Source organism: Ictalurus punctatus, chromosome 13, assembly GCF_001660625.3.
Source record: "Ictalurus punctatus breed USDA103 chromosome 13, Coco_2.0, whole genome shotgun sequence".
NCBI lineage: Eukaryota > Metazoa > Chordata > Actinopteri > Siluriformes > Ictaluridae > Ictalurus > Ictalurus punctatus.
The window spans coordinates 15,625,001-15,640,000 of record NC_030428.2 but is presented as its reverse complement, the minus strand read 5'-3'; the positions used below and the strand labels follow the sequence as shown (position 1 = coordinate 15,640,000).

Genomic DNA, 15,000 nt, shown 5'->3' with positions numbered 1-15,000 from the left:
TAATATCTAAAGACAACAAATTTAGAATTTTGGTGGCTTGAGATTAGGAAAAAAAAACCCCCCAGAATATCCATCATTTTTCCAAACTGTTTTCTGAATTTTGCTCATTTTTATCAGGTCTGAAAAAGTGGATCATTAAATTCTATTTCTCTATATCATGAGCAGCACTAAGAACTGACCTCATGGTGGGGGAGACAGCAAACATATGTATTGCATGATATCTATCAGTATATTACGCCTGTTAAAAATTGGTAATTTTTTTTTTTAATGCTAGCAAATCCACATGAAATTTCCTCAATAATTAATGAGTAAAAATAGATTTTAATATTCACTTGCAGAGAGTAACAATGACGTTGGTGAGTGTTGTAAAAGTACTAATGATACCTTCAATCACATCGTGACAATTTATCGTGGTATTAATACCAAATCATCCATCCCAAATGTTTTCATTTGAGGACCTTTGAATATAACTTTGTACAGTGTTAATGCTTCTAATCTGAATTTAATAGTGAATATAATATAATTCAAATGGCACCTATAATAAAAAAAATCTTGTAGGTAAATATCCTGAAAATGTTATCGTAGTGACAATAATGAGTTCTCCATCAGTTGTTCTGTGTGAGAGGCCTGTGAATGGTGGGTTCTCTCTACGCACACTAACCCCAGGTCAGGCTTCACGGGAGCTACTCTCACACCGGTTCTCTCCTCATTTCTCTCACTCCCTCTCTCGCACTTATCCATCAATGTCCTGTGGCTCAGCAGGACCAGCCCTGTCAAGCTGTTTTTCCAATCGCACTGCAATTAAATAGGAGTTTGTCGTTGTCTGGAGACAGACTGGGCTTCTCCAAACTGTAAACCAGACCTGCCTCTCTGCCTTTCAAAGCTCTTTTATCATCATCAAAACCATCATCATCATCACCATCATCTGTGAACTGTGGGTGACGTGCAGCAGGACGAGGGAGGGATGGGGGTGGGGTGGGGTGGAGAAGTGGGCGGAGGGAGCCAGGTTTTCTTTTGCACCTCTTTTGGTTTTTAACACAAGACATAATAATAACAACAACACAATAAGATGATTTGTCATCTGTAGTTAACTCATCCTTCTACTAAGCATCTGAGAATCCCTGTGGAATGATTGCAGTGACACACACAGCACTATAGATTCTCCCTTGGGTGTGTTTGTGCACTCTTAATGGTCTCCACAAATCTCAAAAGCACAAGCAGGGTAAAAAAGCAGCAACCTCTACTTCTCAGCAATGCCGTCATTGGCTTATTTATTTTTCTATCTAAACAGCAGAGAAGACATTCACAGTCTATAATATTCTGTAACGTGCATCGGGGATAAACGCTCTTCAGGGATCTCATTATAAAGTAATAACAATAATTAATATTTGAATAGAGAGCACAGCATGATGGGTACTGGCTTTCTGAGTGCTGAGGCATGAGCAGCCTCTTCTTAAGGGAAAGTGCACAGCAAGTTTGACATGTGCTATGTCTAAGTCTAGATAATATTCAGTTCATGTGCGCTGTCCCAGGGCGCAACTCACCTTGACATGGATGCGTTGACAGTGAGGGCAGTTGGGTAGGGGTGTCTAAAACCTCCCGTTGTGATTGGGTAAACCGGTTGACCTTGCCTGGGAAAAGAAGAAAGGGATGAAGGTAAATCAGGGGATTAAAAAAAAGGGGTGAAAAAAGCTTCTCTCTCCATGCAGACTGCTTTATTCTCATTTGATCGTGACAAAAATCTAGGGGATTGCAGAGTGCCGATCAAAGGGAAGCAAACGCCGAACAATTTGAATTCCACAAATCTGATAGGAATAGCTAATTAAATTTCATAACCCTGTGCTTGGTGTCGACGGAGGCCCCTCTTCCCTGAGCTGGAACTAGGTGTTTTGTTGTGATAATTAAAGACGAAGCACCAGGCCCTTTAATGGAGCCATCACGCTAATTGAGGTCTACACATCCAAAGACAAACAATAATGAATGTAAATTTATACCAAAATAAAGTGCAGCAAATCAAAGGACCGTGGCTGTGCTTGGGGCCTCTCTCGGTATTTAGATCGTGGTGAGAAAACATTAAATTAACAGAGCTTAATTTGTAGCCTTTTGTCATATTAACAAGTGTTGACAAGAGTTACCAGGGGAGAGCCCCCATGCGGAATTGTGGGTAAAAGACGGGCAATCACAGTTCATTACTCTAATCGGACAATACAGAGACATGCAAAATAGCGTTTGCCACAAAGAAACAACTTAGGGTTCAGGGGAGGAAGAAAGAGGGTCTCAGAGGTGTTTTACTTTAACGTATAAACTGCGTAGTGGAAGAGAACTTTAATCTGACCATGCACAAGTCTTAAACTGCTTTAACACACACACACACACACACACGGTATAAGGTACAGCAGCGGCAGAATTAGCCATGTCAGAGGAACAGGCACAGATTATGGAAATGACTTTAAGATGTCTACATAAGCTATCCGATACTGTACACTATGACTTCATTACTGAGATTTAATACTGCTGATATGACAAATCAGGACACACAGAGAAAAGGAAATACAGACATAAAAAGAGGAATAAAATGGTGTGCTTACTGTGGTACTAACCATCCTAGCGGATGGGGGATCTGGCCTACAGTGCCAGGTGACAGAGGGTAGTATGGAGATATATCTGAAGGATGTGGAGGCCTTGGGATTCCTGCAAGGACATTTCAGAGAAACAAAAGATGCACGTTGTGAAGATATTCATCTCTTTGTCCTGACATTAGAGGGTTAAAATCATACAAACTGTACACAGTAGATATCACTAAAAGGTGTGCGGTGAGAAAGAGAGAGAGAGAGAGAGAGAGAGAGACAGAGAGAGAGCAAGAGGAGAAGAATAAACAGTTGTGTATAACAGAGCCTGTGATAGCACATTTTTTGATCAAAGCTTGTGGAGGCAGTCGCAAAGTGCTGCGCCGAGAAATACAAGAAGAAAAAACAGCAGTAAGCTGTCACTTGTGTCTGTTGTGTCAGAGGGTTAATAATGTGAGATAATTGTGTTTTGGGAAATGCTCTGTGTGCTGAGACAGGCTCGGAAATTAGCGTCAGAATTCAGGTCAGACCTCAGCTTTCCGGCCACTAGGTGGACCCTGCATATCTGACTCAGTGCAATCTCGCTGTAAAGGAAGGGACTTTGAAATACTTCAACATCAAGCACCTCTTAACGCACTCATTCGAACTCAAGATGAGATGAGATGAGAACATGTTCCTAAAGAATTGCAGGAAATCTACAAGTGATCTTATTTAATCTGATCGATTGGGCCTAGGAATTACATCCAAAAACATGCCAAGTGTTTCAGTGTCACAGTAACTACTGCTTACTAGTGTAGGCCTCATGGCACCGCCTAGCAATCAATGAAGCTGATTTGTCAAAAACCATTAAATACGTAAATAACGGGCATTTCACAATGTGTTAGAGGTGGAGGTTAATGTCTCTGAGGCTGAGAAGAAGGAAAGCAGGCAGATGTAGCACTGCAGCACACATGCAAGTTCAGGCAAGGGTCTTAATACCGCTTGTTAATGAATAAAAAGCTAAACTCAATTAAGCAGCTCTATTAAACGGTTACACGGTCCATTAAACGGCCTCTAAATCCTTATTGGCTCTGTGATGAGGATCATCAACAGTTACCTCAAAACACAGCAGAACATGTTGGCTATGGATGCATAATGTGTGCGCTTTGAAAAACCAGTGGTGGTGCTGAAGTTTATTACAGAAACCAGTACTTTTTGTGAATATTCAGAAATGGCAACGCTTCAGAATCAGATTGTTTGTTCAGTTCATAAGAAAGAGCTGTACCTTCAGAGTTTAAGAAAATATGAGTGCAGAAGGGGTAATATATAAACGCGAGCCCTCTCTCTGACCCCTAAGGTAAGAGATGTAAGTCTAGCCCATGCTCCTATCTTTCTATAAGCATACATATTCTTCTCATAATATTCAGTATACGGGTCTTTTGACTAGTTGCTTTGAGGCTGATGTTATCATGCATTCGAGGTGGGTTTTCGATTATCAGTGCCATCACTTCAATGGACTGGATGTGGCTGTTTTTCCTACCTGTTTTGGGGTCCACGTCTGTCTGTAGGTGTGGAGGAGGGTTCCCCGGCGTGAAGTGTTCATTGCTGTAGGTGATCAGAGGCGTAAGCGGGTGCACATGGTGAGGGTGCTGTACCACCGGGACCTTATTAGACTAAAGAGAAAGAAAGAAGAAAGAGAAAACAAGGTGTTTTTAGTATGTATAATAATTAGAATTGTGCTACAAGTCTGTCAGGAACCAACTAAATGCTACGCTATCAAACCAAGCCTGCTGACTCCACTCCAGCCACAGGCCTGTGTTCAGCATAGTGAGGTTTGAAATGAAAAACACTTGTGCAGAGCTGCAGGGCCACAGGATATTGAAACAGACATTTGACACCGAAAAAGCCCCCATGGCTGCTGGTTACACTATACGCCCCTCTCATCCACGGCTTTGCCCAAAGCTATCATCACGAGCACTATCAGGGAAACCACCTAATAAACAAAATGGCAGGCAATCCAAACACACTCCAACAGCAGCAGCCCGCAAGTCTCCTACTTATCTTGCTCACCCTCTCGGCTCCCCCTTTTCCTGTGCCTCCTGCTCAGAGCTCCCCGAACGTCCCTGTCCCCCTCCTCTTCCCCTCCAGTTCCTCCAGGCTCTGGTTTTTGGGGAGGGTTTGCTTTAGAAAATACTGGGAGGGGAGGTCGAGAAAATCCATTTCTGCGTTGTGGCCAAATTGGTTTTAGCTATGTAATCTGCTCTTTGTGCTCCTAAGTGGCACAGGCCCCATTTTCAATTACCCAAGATTACAGTTGAGCAGAGGGGTGCTGAAGCATAGCCTGGCATTAGCGGATTCCCAGCACACTCTTCCTAACCAGATTATGGCTCCGCTGTAGATTAGACAGGCCCCACCGCAGCCTGCACGCGAATTACAGTCTGCCGTTTCACCCACGATCCTTTTATTCGTCTACAGTACACAGCCTCGGGAAGCTAAGCTAAGCTGATGAGGAACAAGAGGTGATTCAGTAAATTCTGCTCACCTGCCCTAGTTAGGCATGGAAGGGCATGTAATAACTTGTTATTTTCTCCTCTTGTGACTCGACAAGTCGAATCAGGTCCCCAGTGAGATGCTGTGAGGGATGGCCATGTGGGTTGTCACAAAGTAGTTAAAACGCTCATGAAACAATGACAGCGACTGCATCTACAGGCTTTTTGAAAGCGGACACAAGCCATCCTTTTGTTCGGGCTAATCTCTTGGAGTCACTCCCCCCCGCATTTAGCCAAGGAGAGACCTTGCATGTTGAAGGTTGACTACAGCTTGGGTCTGAGTGGTTAAAGCATTCAGCTAGGGCCCCCTCAGCTAGGGAAAGATCGAGAGAGCGAGAAAGAAAGAGAGGCCACGTTGAGGGGGGGGGGGGGGGGGGGGGGGGGGTTCCACTCCACCATAGTCCCAATGAAAGATTAATGAACTGAGCAGAGCTGCTGGGTGAAAAAAAGGGCTCTGGGGACTCATTCAGGGTCCTGAGCACAGCCACGGCTGGGGAGAGAGTTAGTGAAGGAAAGACCATAGAAAGGGGGAAAAAAATGAGCGTGAAGAATGGAGAGGCAACTTGTTAAATTTGGAAATAGAAGGCCTGGGAGTGTTTCATTTTATTATTATCATTATTATTATCATTACTATTATTATTATTATTAAATCCCATAATCAGAAAAAGAGATGTGGTGATGACAGCTGCCAAACACAGCTGATTAGTTTGCCATTGAGGCAGCAATGCCCTGGTCCACCCATAACCTCCCCCTCCATAATGATGTGAAAGAATGTTGTCAATTCTCCCTTTGCTGAAAGGCTTTAGTAGCCATTTAAATGAGTTCTTTTGTCCAAGGCTCTCCATTGAGAGACAGTTCCAAATGGCTATCCACTGCAGCCACATTCACCCAGAGACAAGCCAAATGATTTACATCACAGTCAGTGCGGGCCTAACAGGCGCCCTTTCAAACGCCCCACGTTTAATAGGGAGACATTCCGTTTATCTGGAGCGCTGGCTACAGTTATACTCTCGCCACACAAAAACATGGCCCTGAAAACACTACTGGGACAGAGGAGACCTGAGGACTGGAAGTACACCTCTTTAAAAAAAAAATACAAAGCCCAAATAGCTCCTGCGTGACATTAAGTAGGGCAAGATTTAAGATTTGTGAACTTGGGTCAAGATACAGCTCCAATATCCTCACTGACCTTTCATGCAATTTATGCATAGCTAAGATATACATATAAACAATTCTTAAAACATTTCTTTAATGAAATATAACTTTTACTCGTTCACATCTGCTCCTAACATCGTTGCTTTTGATTCCTCTCTTTCACACTCACACACACACACACAAAAATAACAAGGCAGGTGGATAAATCAGTTGTCTCATATTATACAATCAGATCCTGCAAACTCTCTTCTCAGAGGACTATTCAACTCCATTAAATCCTCAGTCTTTAGAAAAGCCCCACTTTAAGTTTGGCATATTGACCCCTTCTGCTATTATATGACGGCTTCACACTGTTCCTCCAGACATGGCTAATTGTCTCTAGCAGTTGTAGGGAGTGAAGAAGACCACCTACACACACAGCACACAAACACCACAGCAGCTTTCTCACAATCCTACTTCAGGATTGAGACGCACCCTAATACTGGTGTGTGAAAGAAAAGAAGTATGGAGGTGTCGTATTGATATCATCTGCAAAGCAAAGTGCTGTGTTCAAGCGTTTGTCAGTACCTCCCACAACTAGCATCACTGACAGGGATAAAAATAAATAAATAAATAAATAAATAAATATTACAGAAAAAAAAAAGATCATTAAAAGGTTCACTGGAAATGAAACCAAATGAAATAAAATTGCTTTCAGGATAGATGTTTGTCAGACAGTGTTTATGACACCTGTCTAAGAAAGAGCGAGTGTGTTTGGAGCGCCGATGCTCCTTCTCGCCAACGTAATGTGAATGACAGTTCATGCTTGGGGACGTGACCCCTCGAGGTGGTCCTACAAAGGCCAGGCTGTTTGAATGGAGAGTGCGGAGAGGCCTGTTTGTCACACTCGTTTCACTGGTGCATCTGTCAAGTGAGGTCGCACATAAAATCCCGACTGAACGTGCTAGAAGACAACTAACGGATCTGGTATTGGATACTATTCTGGTCAAATAACACTGTGAAATATCAACGGGATATTTTGCAGAGCAGTGGATTAGACATGTCAAAAGCAGAGGGATGAGGGACAGCGATGTGGACGAATCAAGACAAGCTGTTTGCACTGCGTTTCCACTCAGTGGCACCTTGCACAGCAATTTAAAGCCTAAATGTGAAGGTGGTGACCCTGTGGTCCCCCAGGGGCCCGCGAGCTTCTCCCTGTTTTATGTCATGATCTGATGAGTTGTCAGTAGGGCCTGCGGGCCCTAATGAGCTGTGGTGAGGTTGCGGTTAGGGTTGGGGTAGGGGGGCTGACAGCGCTGTGATGGATAGGGGGACTCTCAGGCCTGCAAATTCCAGAGCTAGCAGGAAACGCTGCCAGAGACCTGAACTGAAGGAGTGAACATGCCAGTGGCTCGCATCCAAGCACACAGAGGGACACGATGCAGAAAACACACTCGCATACATGCCGAGTATGCACACGAGAGTCCCGTGCACTCTCAACCAGAACCGAGTGGGAGTATGAGAAATGTGTTAAGAATAGGATATTAAATCAGTTATCAAAATGCAGTTCTTAAAGTTTACAGAGCAGCCACGTGGCTTTTTGGGTCAAAGACCAGACAGAACATCTGAAAAAAGCTCTCTACTAATTTAAGGGCCTCAATTTCTGCTATCCATGGTATGTTTATGGAAAAAATAATAATAATGATAATAATAAAATAAATAAAATGTCATCAGTTATTAAAGCTGGCACTTTACTAGTATTCAATAAGATGTCTTAGGATTCGTTTCTACGAATTCCTCTGAGAAATTCGATTTTACAAACTAATATCATGGTACACACAAATTGTATTTTTCTGAAACATGGAGAGAGAAATAAAAAGCACCCGCACATCGGATTCGAATTAAAATTACGATCGAACGAAGATACTGGTGATTATGGGAATTTGACAGCTGCACGGATACATTTAGCTTTAATATTTAGTGCTGTGAGGGAACTGCTCAGATGGTAATGAATAAATATAATTGCAAATAGAAAACGTAATAATCAAATAATCTATTTGTGTCATGAAAGCCATATTTTTTTTGCTCATTTATATTACACAAATGCAATAAACACAATGGTACATGTGCCCTAGGATTCAAAAAACATTCAGTTCCTCCCACACACACAGACACACACGTTTACAGATATACAAATACAGATACACAGAGACATCCCTCAGAAATGGTGTAAATGATCCTAAAATAAGTACTAAAGCTCCGGATTGATGAGTACTCACCCAGGCAGTGAGAGTGAGCGGCCAGCAGCGGGCCTGTTGGAGCAGAGAGAGGCTGGAGGGCAGCGTTGCTCTCTTCTCAGCCCCTTCATCCAGCCCCAACGCCAGGCCTTCCCTCAGGTTCATAACCACGGCCCCCTCCCCTTTACAACTTCGCTCCGTTGCTACAGCCAGCAACAAACTGCACGCCTCCTTTTCTTCCTCCCTTTTCTTCCCCTTTTTTCTTTTTCAGCCCTGTTTTCTGCCCCAGAACTCCTTTTGTGTTTAAGCGGACGCATGTGTGTCCCTCACCAAAAAAGCAACTTCACCAACGCGCTATATTGCCAGGGATGATATTTAGCGTCGAGGAGGGCGGGAAGCGGGTCTCAGGATGCCCGGTCAGGCCCCAAACTCCTCAACCTCATCACACACCTCTCTCCATCTTCACATGGCTCGGCTCAACTCAGCCCATTCCTCTTTAACGGCCAGCCCGGCTCGCTCCTCAAGCAAACTTTCAAATGGTTAGGAGAAAAAAAAGAAAAAAGAAAAAAAATGAAAAAAGATATGAAAGCATGTGAGCAAAAAAAAAAAAAAAAAAAAAAAAGCCTATGTGAGTTTATGCCACTGCAGATTTTCCCACAAGCAAAAAAAACTTCTGAAAAAAAAAAATCCTACAAATTGTTTAAAAAAAAAAAAAATACAGAGAGAGAGAGAGAGCGAGAGAAGAAAAAAAATTAACTTCTTATTTTGTGTGTGTAAGCGGTATGTGTTTGTGTGTGGGCTCTAAACTGCCTGCAGGATGCCCAAAACCCAGCAGCTTGAAAAGCCTCGGCTACAACAAGGCAAAGTGAGCAAGGGGAGCGAAGGAGACAAAGAGAGAGTGAGAGAGAGAAAAAAAGGCAGGAGAAAAGAAGACACAACAACATCCACAAGGAGAGGGCAAGATCAGCAAAGTGTGGCATGTAGTCACATAACACTGTAATTCTGACACTCGCCGTGTGTGTGTGTGTGTGTGTGTGTGTAAGGAAGAGGGGGGGACAGAGCAGAAAAGGGTATTTGTCTCCACTTTGACACAGACGTGGGTTCTTGCTTCTCCCTCCTTTCTAAATGGGTGAACCGACCACATTTCCTCCTTTATCTTCCTTCACACACACTCGTTTAAACTTCATGGTGCTGGAATAATTCCTGTAAAAATGCAGCGGCTGCAGTGTGCACTTTCCTCCACGCAGGATCGAGACCGTGGTTTCCACGTCCTCACACCACCACGTCACAGCTTATTCCTTTCATACGTCTTTTTAAAAACTCCGTTTCAAATATGCGAAAATATCAGCAGGCAAAATTACTCAGGAAATTAATAGGAAAAAATGATTACAAATGTTAGTAAGGTAATTATATATGCATTACCTTAAAAAAAGACGTCTCCTGATCAGATCGGTCATTTTAATATGCGTCTATTCTTCTCGGAACGGAAACAAATGCTGACGGGGAAATTTAAAGAGGAGAAAATGTTCTTCAGTGCTGAAATATTTTAAGCGCTACTAAAGTTTGCTCTTTTGTCTCACTTGCTGTCCAGCTCTCGGCTGGCGTTTGGCCGCCGTCCTGAGGCCTTTAACGCCCGAGCTGAGTCCTGGGAAAGTCTCAGACACTGCACACAAAAGCAGCAGGCTGCAGTGTGACGAGTGAAAGAACGGCAGCAGCGTGGCAGCTAATTGCCTTCAATCCTTTTCTCCATTCAGACGCCTGACACTCGCACACTCACCTTCATCACGCTCGCCGATTCTACAGCAAACTGCCAGCCTGAGCGCTACTGACCGTCAGCCCACAGGCACCCAGCACGTTCACACACGATTACACAAATAAGATAAACGCAAAGCGAAATAAAATTCCCGAGATTTACACATGATTTAAGATTTATGCAATTTAGCTTAGAATGCAGAAATACACAATTAATAAGAGTTGTATAATATTCATAATACAACAACTATAACAATACTAACAATAATAATAACAATACTATTATTATTACTACTACTACTACTACTAATAATAATAATAATAGTAATAAGGAGAAGAAACATATTTTCAATATTTCTTTTCATAAACCCAAACATTTTCCCATGTATATGGAAAACTGGGTTTATGAAAAGAAAAGTAAAAAGAAAAAATATGTGTTATATATATATATATATATATATATATATATATATATATATATATATATATATATATATATATTATTATTATTATTATTATTATTAAGTATATAATTTAAATAAATTCAAAATAATGTAAACATATTTTCACACAAAAAATATGATAAACTTGAATTAAATAAATGCTGAAAATATAATAACTGAATGTTGTCTAGAATTCATAATCATTACTGGTAATTGTACAAGAATATTTTAGTATGTAATCAAACAAAAACAAAAAACATTTCATATATAACAACAATTTATTATTTCCATATATATATATATATATATATATATATATATATATATATATATATATATATATATATATATATATATATATAAATCTTAAAATATTACATTTATTACAAATTGAATGTAATAAAATTGTCAATAATATATCTGCAAATAATAACTGAAATATAAGTGCTAATAAATGTATTAAAACATATATTTGGGGAAAAAAGTTTTTTTATTGTTTTTTTTCCCCCCTGAAAAGATGTAATATCTTCAGCTATTTTGCGCACCATTCTTGTGTTTATAAAAAGCTGGATGAATGCGCCTGACAGGACAATCAAACAGAGCAGCCGTTCATTATAGAATATTGTCAAGCTGTCACTATCAACTTAAGTGATATAAATGGCTAAATATCAGTGACAACGAAAACGAGAAAAATAACTGGCAGGCGAGAAAAAAAAAAAAAAAAAAGGGAAAATTGATCAAATGAAAGGTATTGTTTCGAATAAGCAGGAAAATATGTATAAAAATAACGTCTTACCATTTAAAAAGCTCTATATGGGATGGGGTCCTGATGCTGCTTGGTTCCTGGTTAAAACGAGCATGCTGACACTCGCCCGAGCGCTTTGACTACAACATGCACCTCACCATGTCATCTGCTAATCCACTGGAGGGCAGCACCTCATCTGCAGCAGCCCGGCAGCCCTGATCTCCTCCATCCGATAACACAACACACTCCGATATACAGCATTCCCACTCGCCCGGCCCGGCCGCGTCCCGAACCCGTTACAGAGCGGGAACCTGCACCTTCAGCCCCGGAGCTACACTCTGCTACCACGCTACTCAACCTGTTCCCTCGCGCCCTCACTCGCTCTCAGGGAGAAGAGAAGATCCCTCTCTCTCTCTTCCCCTCGATCATCTTCATATCTCCTTTAATAAGCCCTTTTGTATCCATCTCTCTTTTTCTGCAATGTTGAAAGAACAAGCCAAATTATTATTTTTTTTAAAAAGACCGAGGAAAAGAGAGAGGGGCTCTCCTGGTTTCCGCAGCTCGCCGAGCAGAACGCTACTCGAGCCTCTTCTATAGGAGTTGCCCTAACTTGGCTAAACTCAAGCAGCAGGGTGTCCCTCGTCATGTCATTAATCCCTAACGCCACGCTCCATTCACAGCGGCAGGAAAAATAAAACACAAAAGCAGGGGAAAAAGGAGTGCAGGAAAAGTCAGAGCGAGTAATCCGATGCGACTCGGAGCGGCTGGATGCGGACACTTCGGCACGTCGCCCCACGCTCCCGCTCGCCTCACCACGCACAAAGTTTGATGTGGGGACACAAGCCATCAGAAACGGATAAAAAAAAAAAAAAAGGCAAACTGACATTTATCAACAAAAGAGTTCTGCACATGGAAGCTAAGCTTTTCAACTTGCGAGCGAGTCCCAGTAATCTTTAAGGAGAACAAAAAAAAAAAGGCACAAAAACAAAACGAAACAAAAAAAAAGCACCGAACCATAAAGTCAAAGCGCAAAACAGCCCAAAATCAACAGCAATAAAATGCTAAAAACTGACAACTAAAACAAGCCACGCTGATTTCTGGAAGATGAGCAATGGGAAAATTAAGCACGGGCAACTGATGGCTGGAAGTGAGGAAGCCCACTCTTAAAGCCGTGATCCGACCAAACGCCGTGCCACCGCTGTGAGCCTTTTAACCATAGCAGGAAAAAAAATCACCATTGATCTTCAAATGGCGATAATTGAAAAGATCAAAAAGATTAAACAAAAACTGAGAATGTGCTGACTTACCATGTTACGTTTCGTTTTTTTGTTGAAACTTTTTCGCTTGAAAAAAAAAAAAAAAAGGAAAATATTTGCTCAAAGATGCAGCATCGGAGGTGTCAAATTTTCGCAGTGGTCTCTTGATCGTATTACTTCCGCAGCCCTGCCTTCCAATGCGTCTGAACTTTTTCCCTTTCTCTTTTATTTCGTTTGTGCTACCTAGCCTTTTTTTTTTTTTTTTTTTTTTTTTTTTTGTTTAAGACTTTAAACGCTTTCAGCTCAGTAAACCAGCACAAATTATCTTGCCGCCTTGCGCAGCTCTGATGCTTTGGCCGCTAACTTTGGAAGGCCCTTTACTACTGCATCAAAATTAGCATTGTCAAAGCAGTTAATGAATATTAATATTGTATTTGTCATTGGAGCTGGCCCGTTGCTGAACTCCAAGTCATCCATCAGGGACAAGATTAAGCACACAATTATTTCTGACTGACAGGGACTAAATCTGCCTGATTTTTTTTTCTTTCAACAATTTAAAGAAAAAGACTATCTTTTTTTTTTTTTTTTTAGGCAGCACTCAGAAGATAATAACCCCGTTTAATAGACTTTTATTGAGTCAACATTTTATTTTCTGTGTGAAGGAGAATATAGGCAGAAAAAGAAAAGAAAAAAAAAAAAAAGGACAAAATACTGTTCTACCATTCTGGGTATTTTTGATAAGTGCATAAAAACAGTTTGAACACGTTCACTAACACATCTACAACCCGAGTCTGTAACCTTAAAGGGCTGCAATTTCATTTCACAGACAGTCATTTTTGAAACATTACGAATGGCTCTATTCACGGGGAAATCAGCAAGCAAATCACACCACGAACATGAAAGAATCGGATGAACCGCTTGATAAATGGTTATGAAATAATTATGAAAAAAAAAGAAGAAAAAAAGACGGAGCGTTAATCTGAAACGGCAGGCCTGATTTTCCTCTTCTGGAGTGTTTCATTGTGATCGTCCTGGACCACACAGACAGCACTAAACCAAACCACACACACTTTCCTCACCTCGACCACAAACCCAATTCCGCACACTCTACACACACTCTCGCACGCGCAGCTGCTAATCACAAATTTATCATCCTTTCATAAAAAATATGATAAAAAAAATAATTAAAAAACCCCCCAAAAAGCTTCATTTTTAATCATTGTTCATATTTTGCAGGAATTCTACAATACAGTGACTTCATCGAGAACATCTTACCTTAGACAGTGCCTTGGATAAATTAGCCAAGTAATGTGCCATTTAATCCAGCTCGATTTCTGCCGCGCGCTCCATCAATAACGAACGCATGCAGCCGAAACGCGCGCAGCAACACGCGAATGTCACAGCTGTGTTTTTGACGTGTTAGGAATAAGAGTAAGTTTAAGATCAGCGAATGAAGTCTACTCTCGAGTCTTTCTGAACTTCAACGCAAGTCTTCCGGCGGCTTTCGCCCGCATCATCACAAGCCTTATCAAAAACAATCGTCTTTCCAAAATCCGAATATTTTTTTTCTCCCCTCTTTGCTCTGAAAAATAGGCGAATAAACAGTGGATTGAAAAGGCGCAGGACGGGGGGCTGAGAAATGACAGATGTGACGGCTCTAATGCTATCGGAGCGGTGAATCGGTACGGGCGCGGGTCAAGCTGTGGCTTCACCTTAGAGCTCGGCGCTCCTGCTGACCACCCCGTCGCTCTCCTAATACCATTAGCACCCTCAGATGAACACACTAAATTGGGCTTTTGTTCTGGTGGAGCTGCTATGAGGCCGCCGGCTCAGGTTTACCAATACGACCAGCAAAAACGAGAAAAGCCGCTTAGGAGCTGCTTTCAGGTCTTCTGTAGCGTTTTCTTTTACATTCGAACCCTGACGATCGTGAGAGACACGCACTCGGGGTCTTCGTTCTTTTTCCTTTTTGTTTGTCCTGTTTTGCATTGAAATCTTCGGAAAACTATTCGGAATTTCAAATGGTTTAAAAACAAAAAAAGCGCAAAAAATGTGCCTTATTTAATGTTAAAAAAAAAAAAAAAAAAGTCAAGCGTTATATATGTAAGATATGAGGAATTTTTGCAGAAACGCTTTTATATCGTGAAATTCTGTACATACACTGACATGCAGAGTGCTGGGTGGAGAACCAATCGGAATTGTTATAATCATTCATTTTATTATTATTATGATTATTATTATAATATTAAATAAATTGTTTTATTAAATAATTATACATTTTTGTAGGAATTTATATATGTATATATTTATATATATTATATATATATATATATATGTG

The 15,000-nt window shown here is 41.3% G+C and overlaps 1 protein-coding gene across 26 annotated transcripts in view; it reads right to left on the bottom strand.

Moving 5' to 3' along the window:
* Nucleotides 1–15,000, bottom strand: part of tcf7l2 (transcription factor 7 like 2) — an 84,627-nt gene that overhangs the window by 13,265 nt on the left and 56,362 nt on the right. For all 26 annotated transcript variants that reach the window (XR_001814423.3, XR_008397643.1, XM_053684929.1 and 23 more), the window contains exons 5-7: nt 4,087–4,219; nt 2,589–2,691; nt 1,545–1,631 (exon numbers count right to left, since the gene is read on the bottom strand). Coding sequence is in view for 24 of the 26 variants with exons in the window: in XM_053684929.1 (XP_053540904.1) it covers nt 1,545–1,631; nt 2,589–2,691; nt 4,087–4,219 (323 nt within the window). In the remaining 2 variants the exon portion in view is untranslated. The remainder of the gene's footprint in view (nt 1–1,544; nt 1,632–2,588; nt 2,692–4,086; nt 4,220–15,000) is intronic.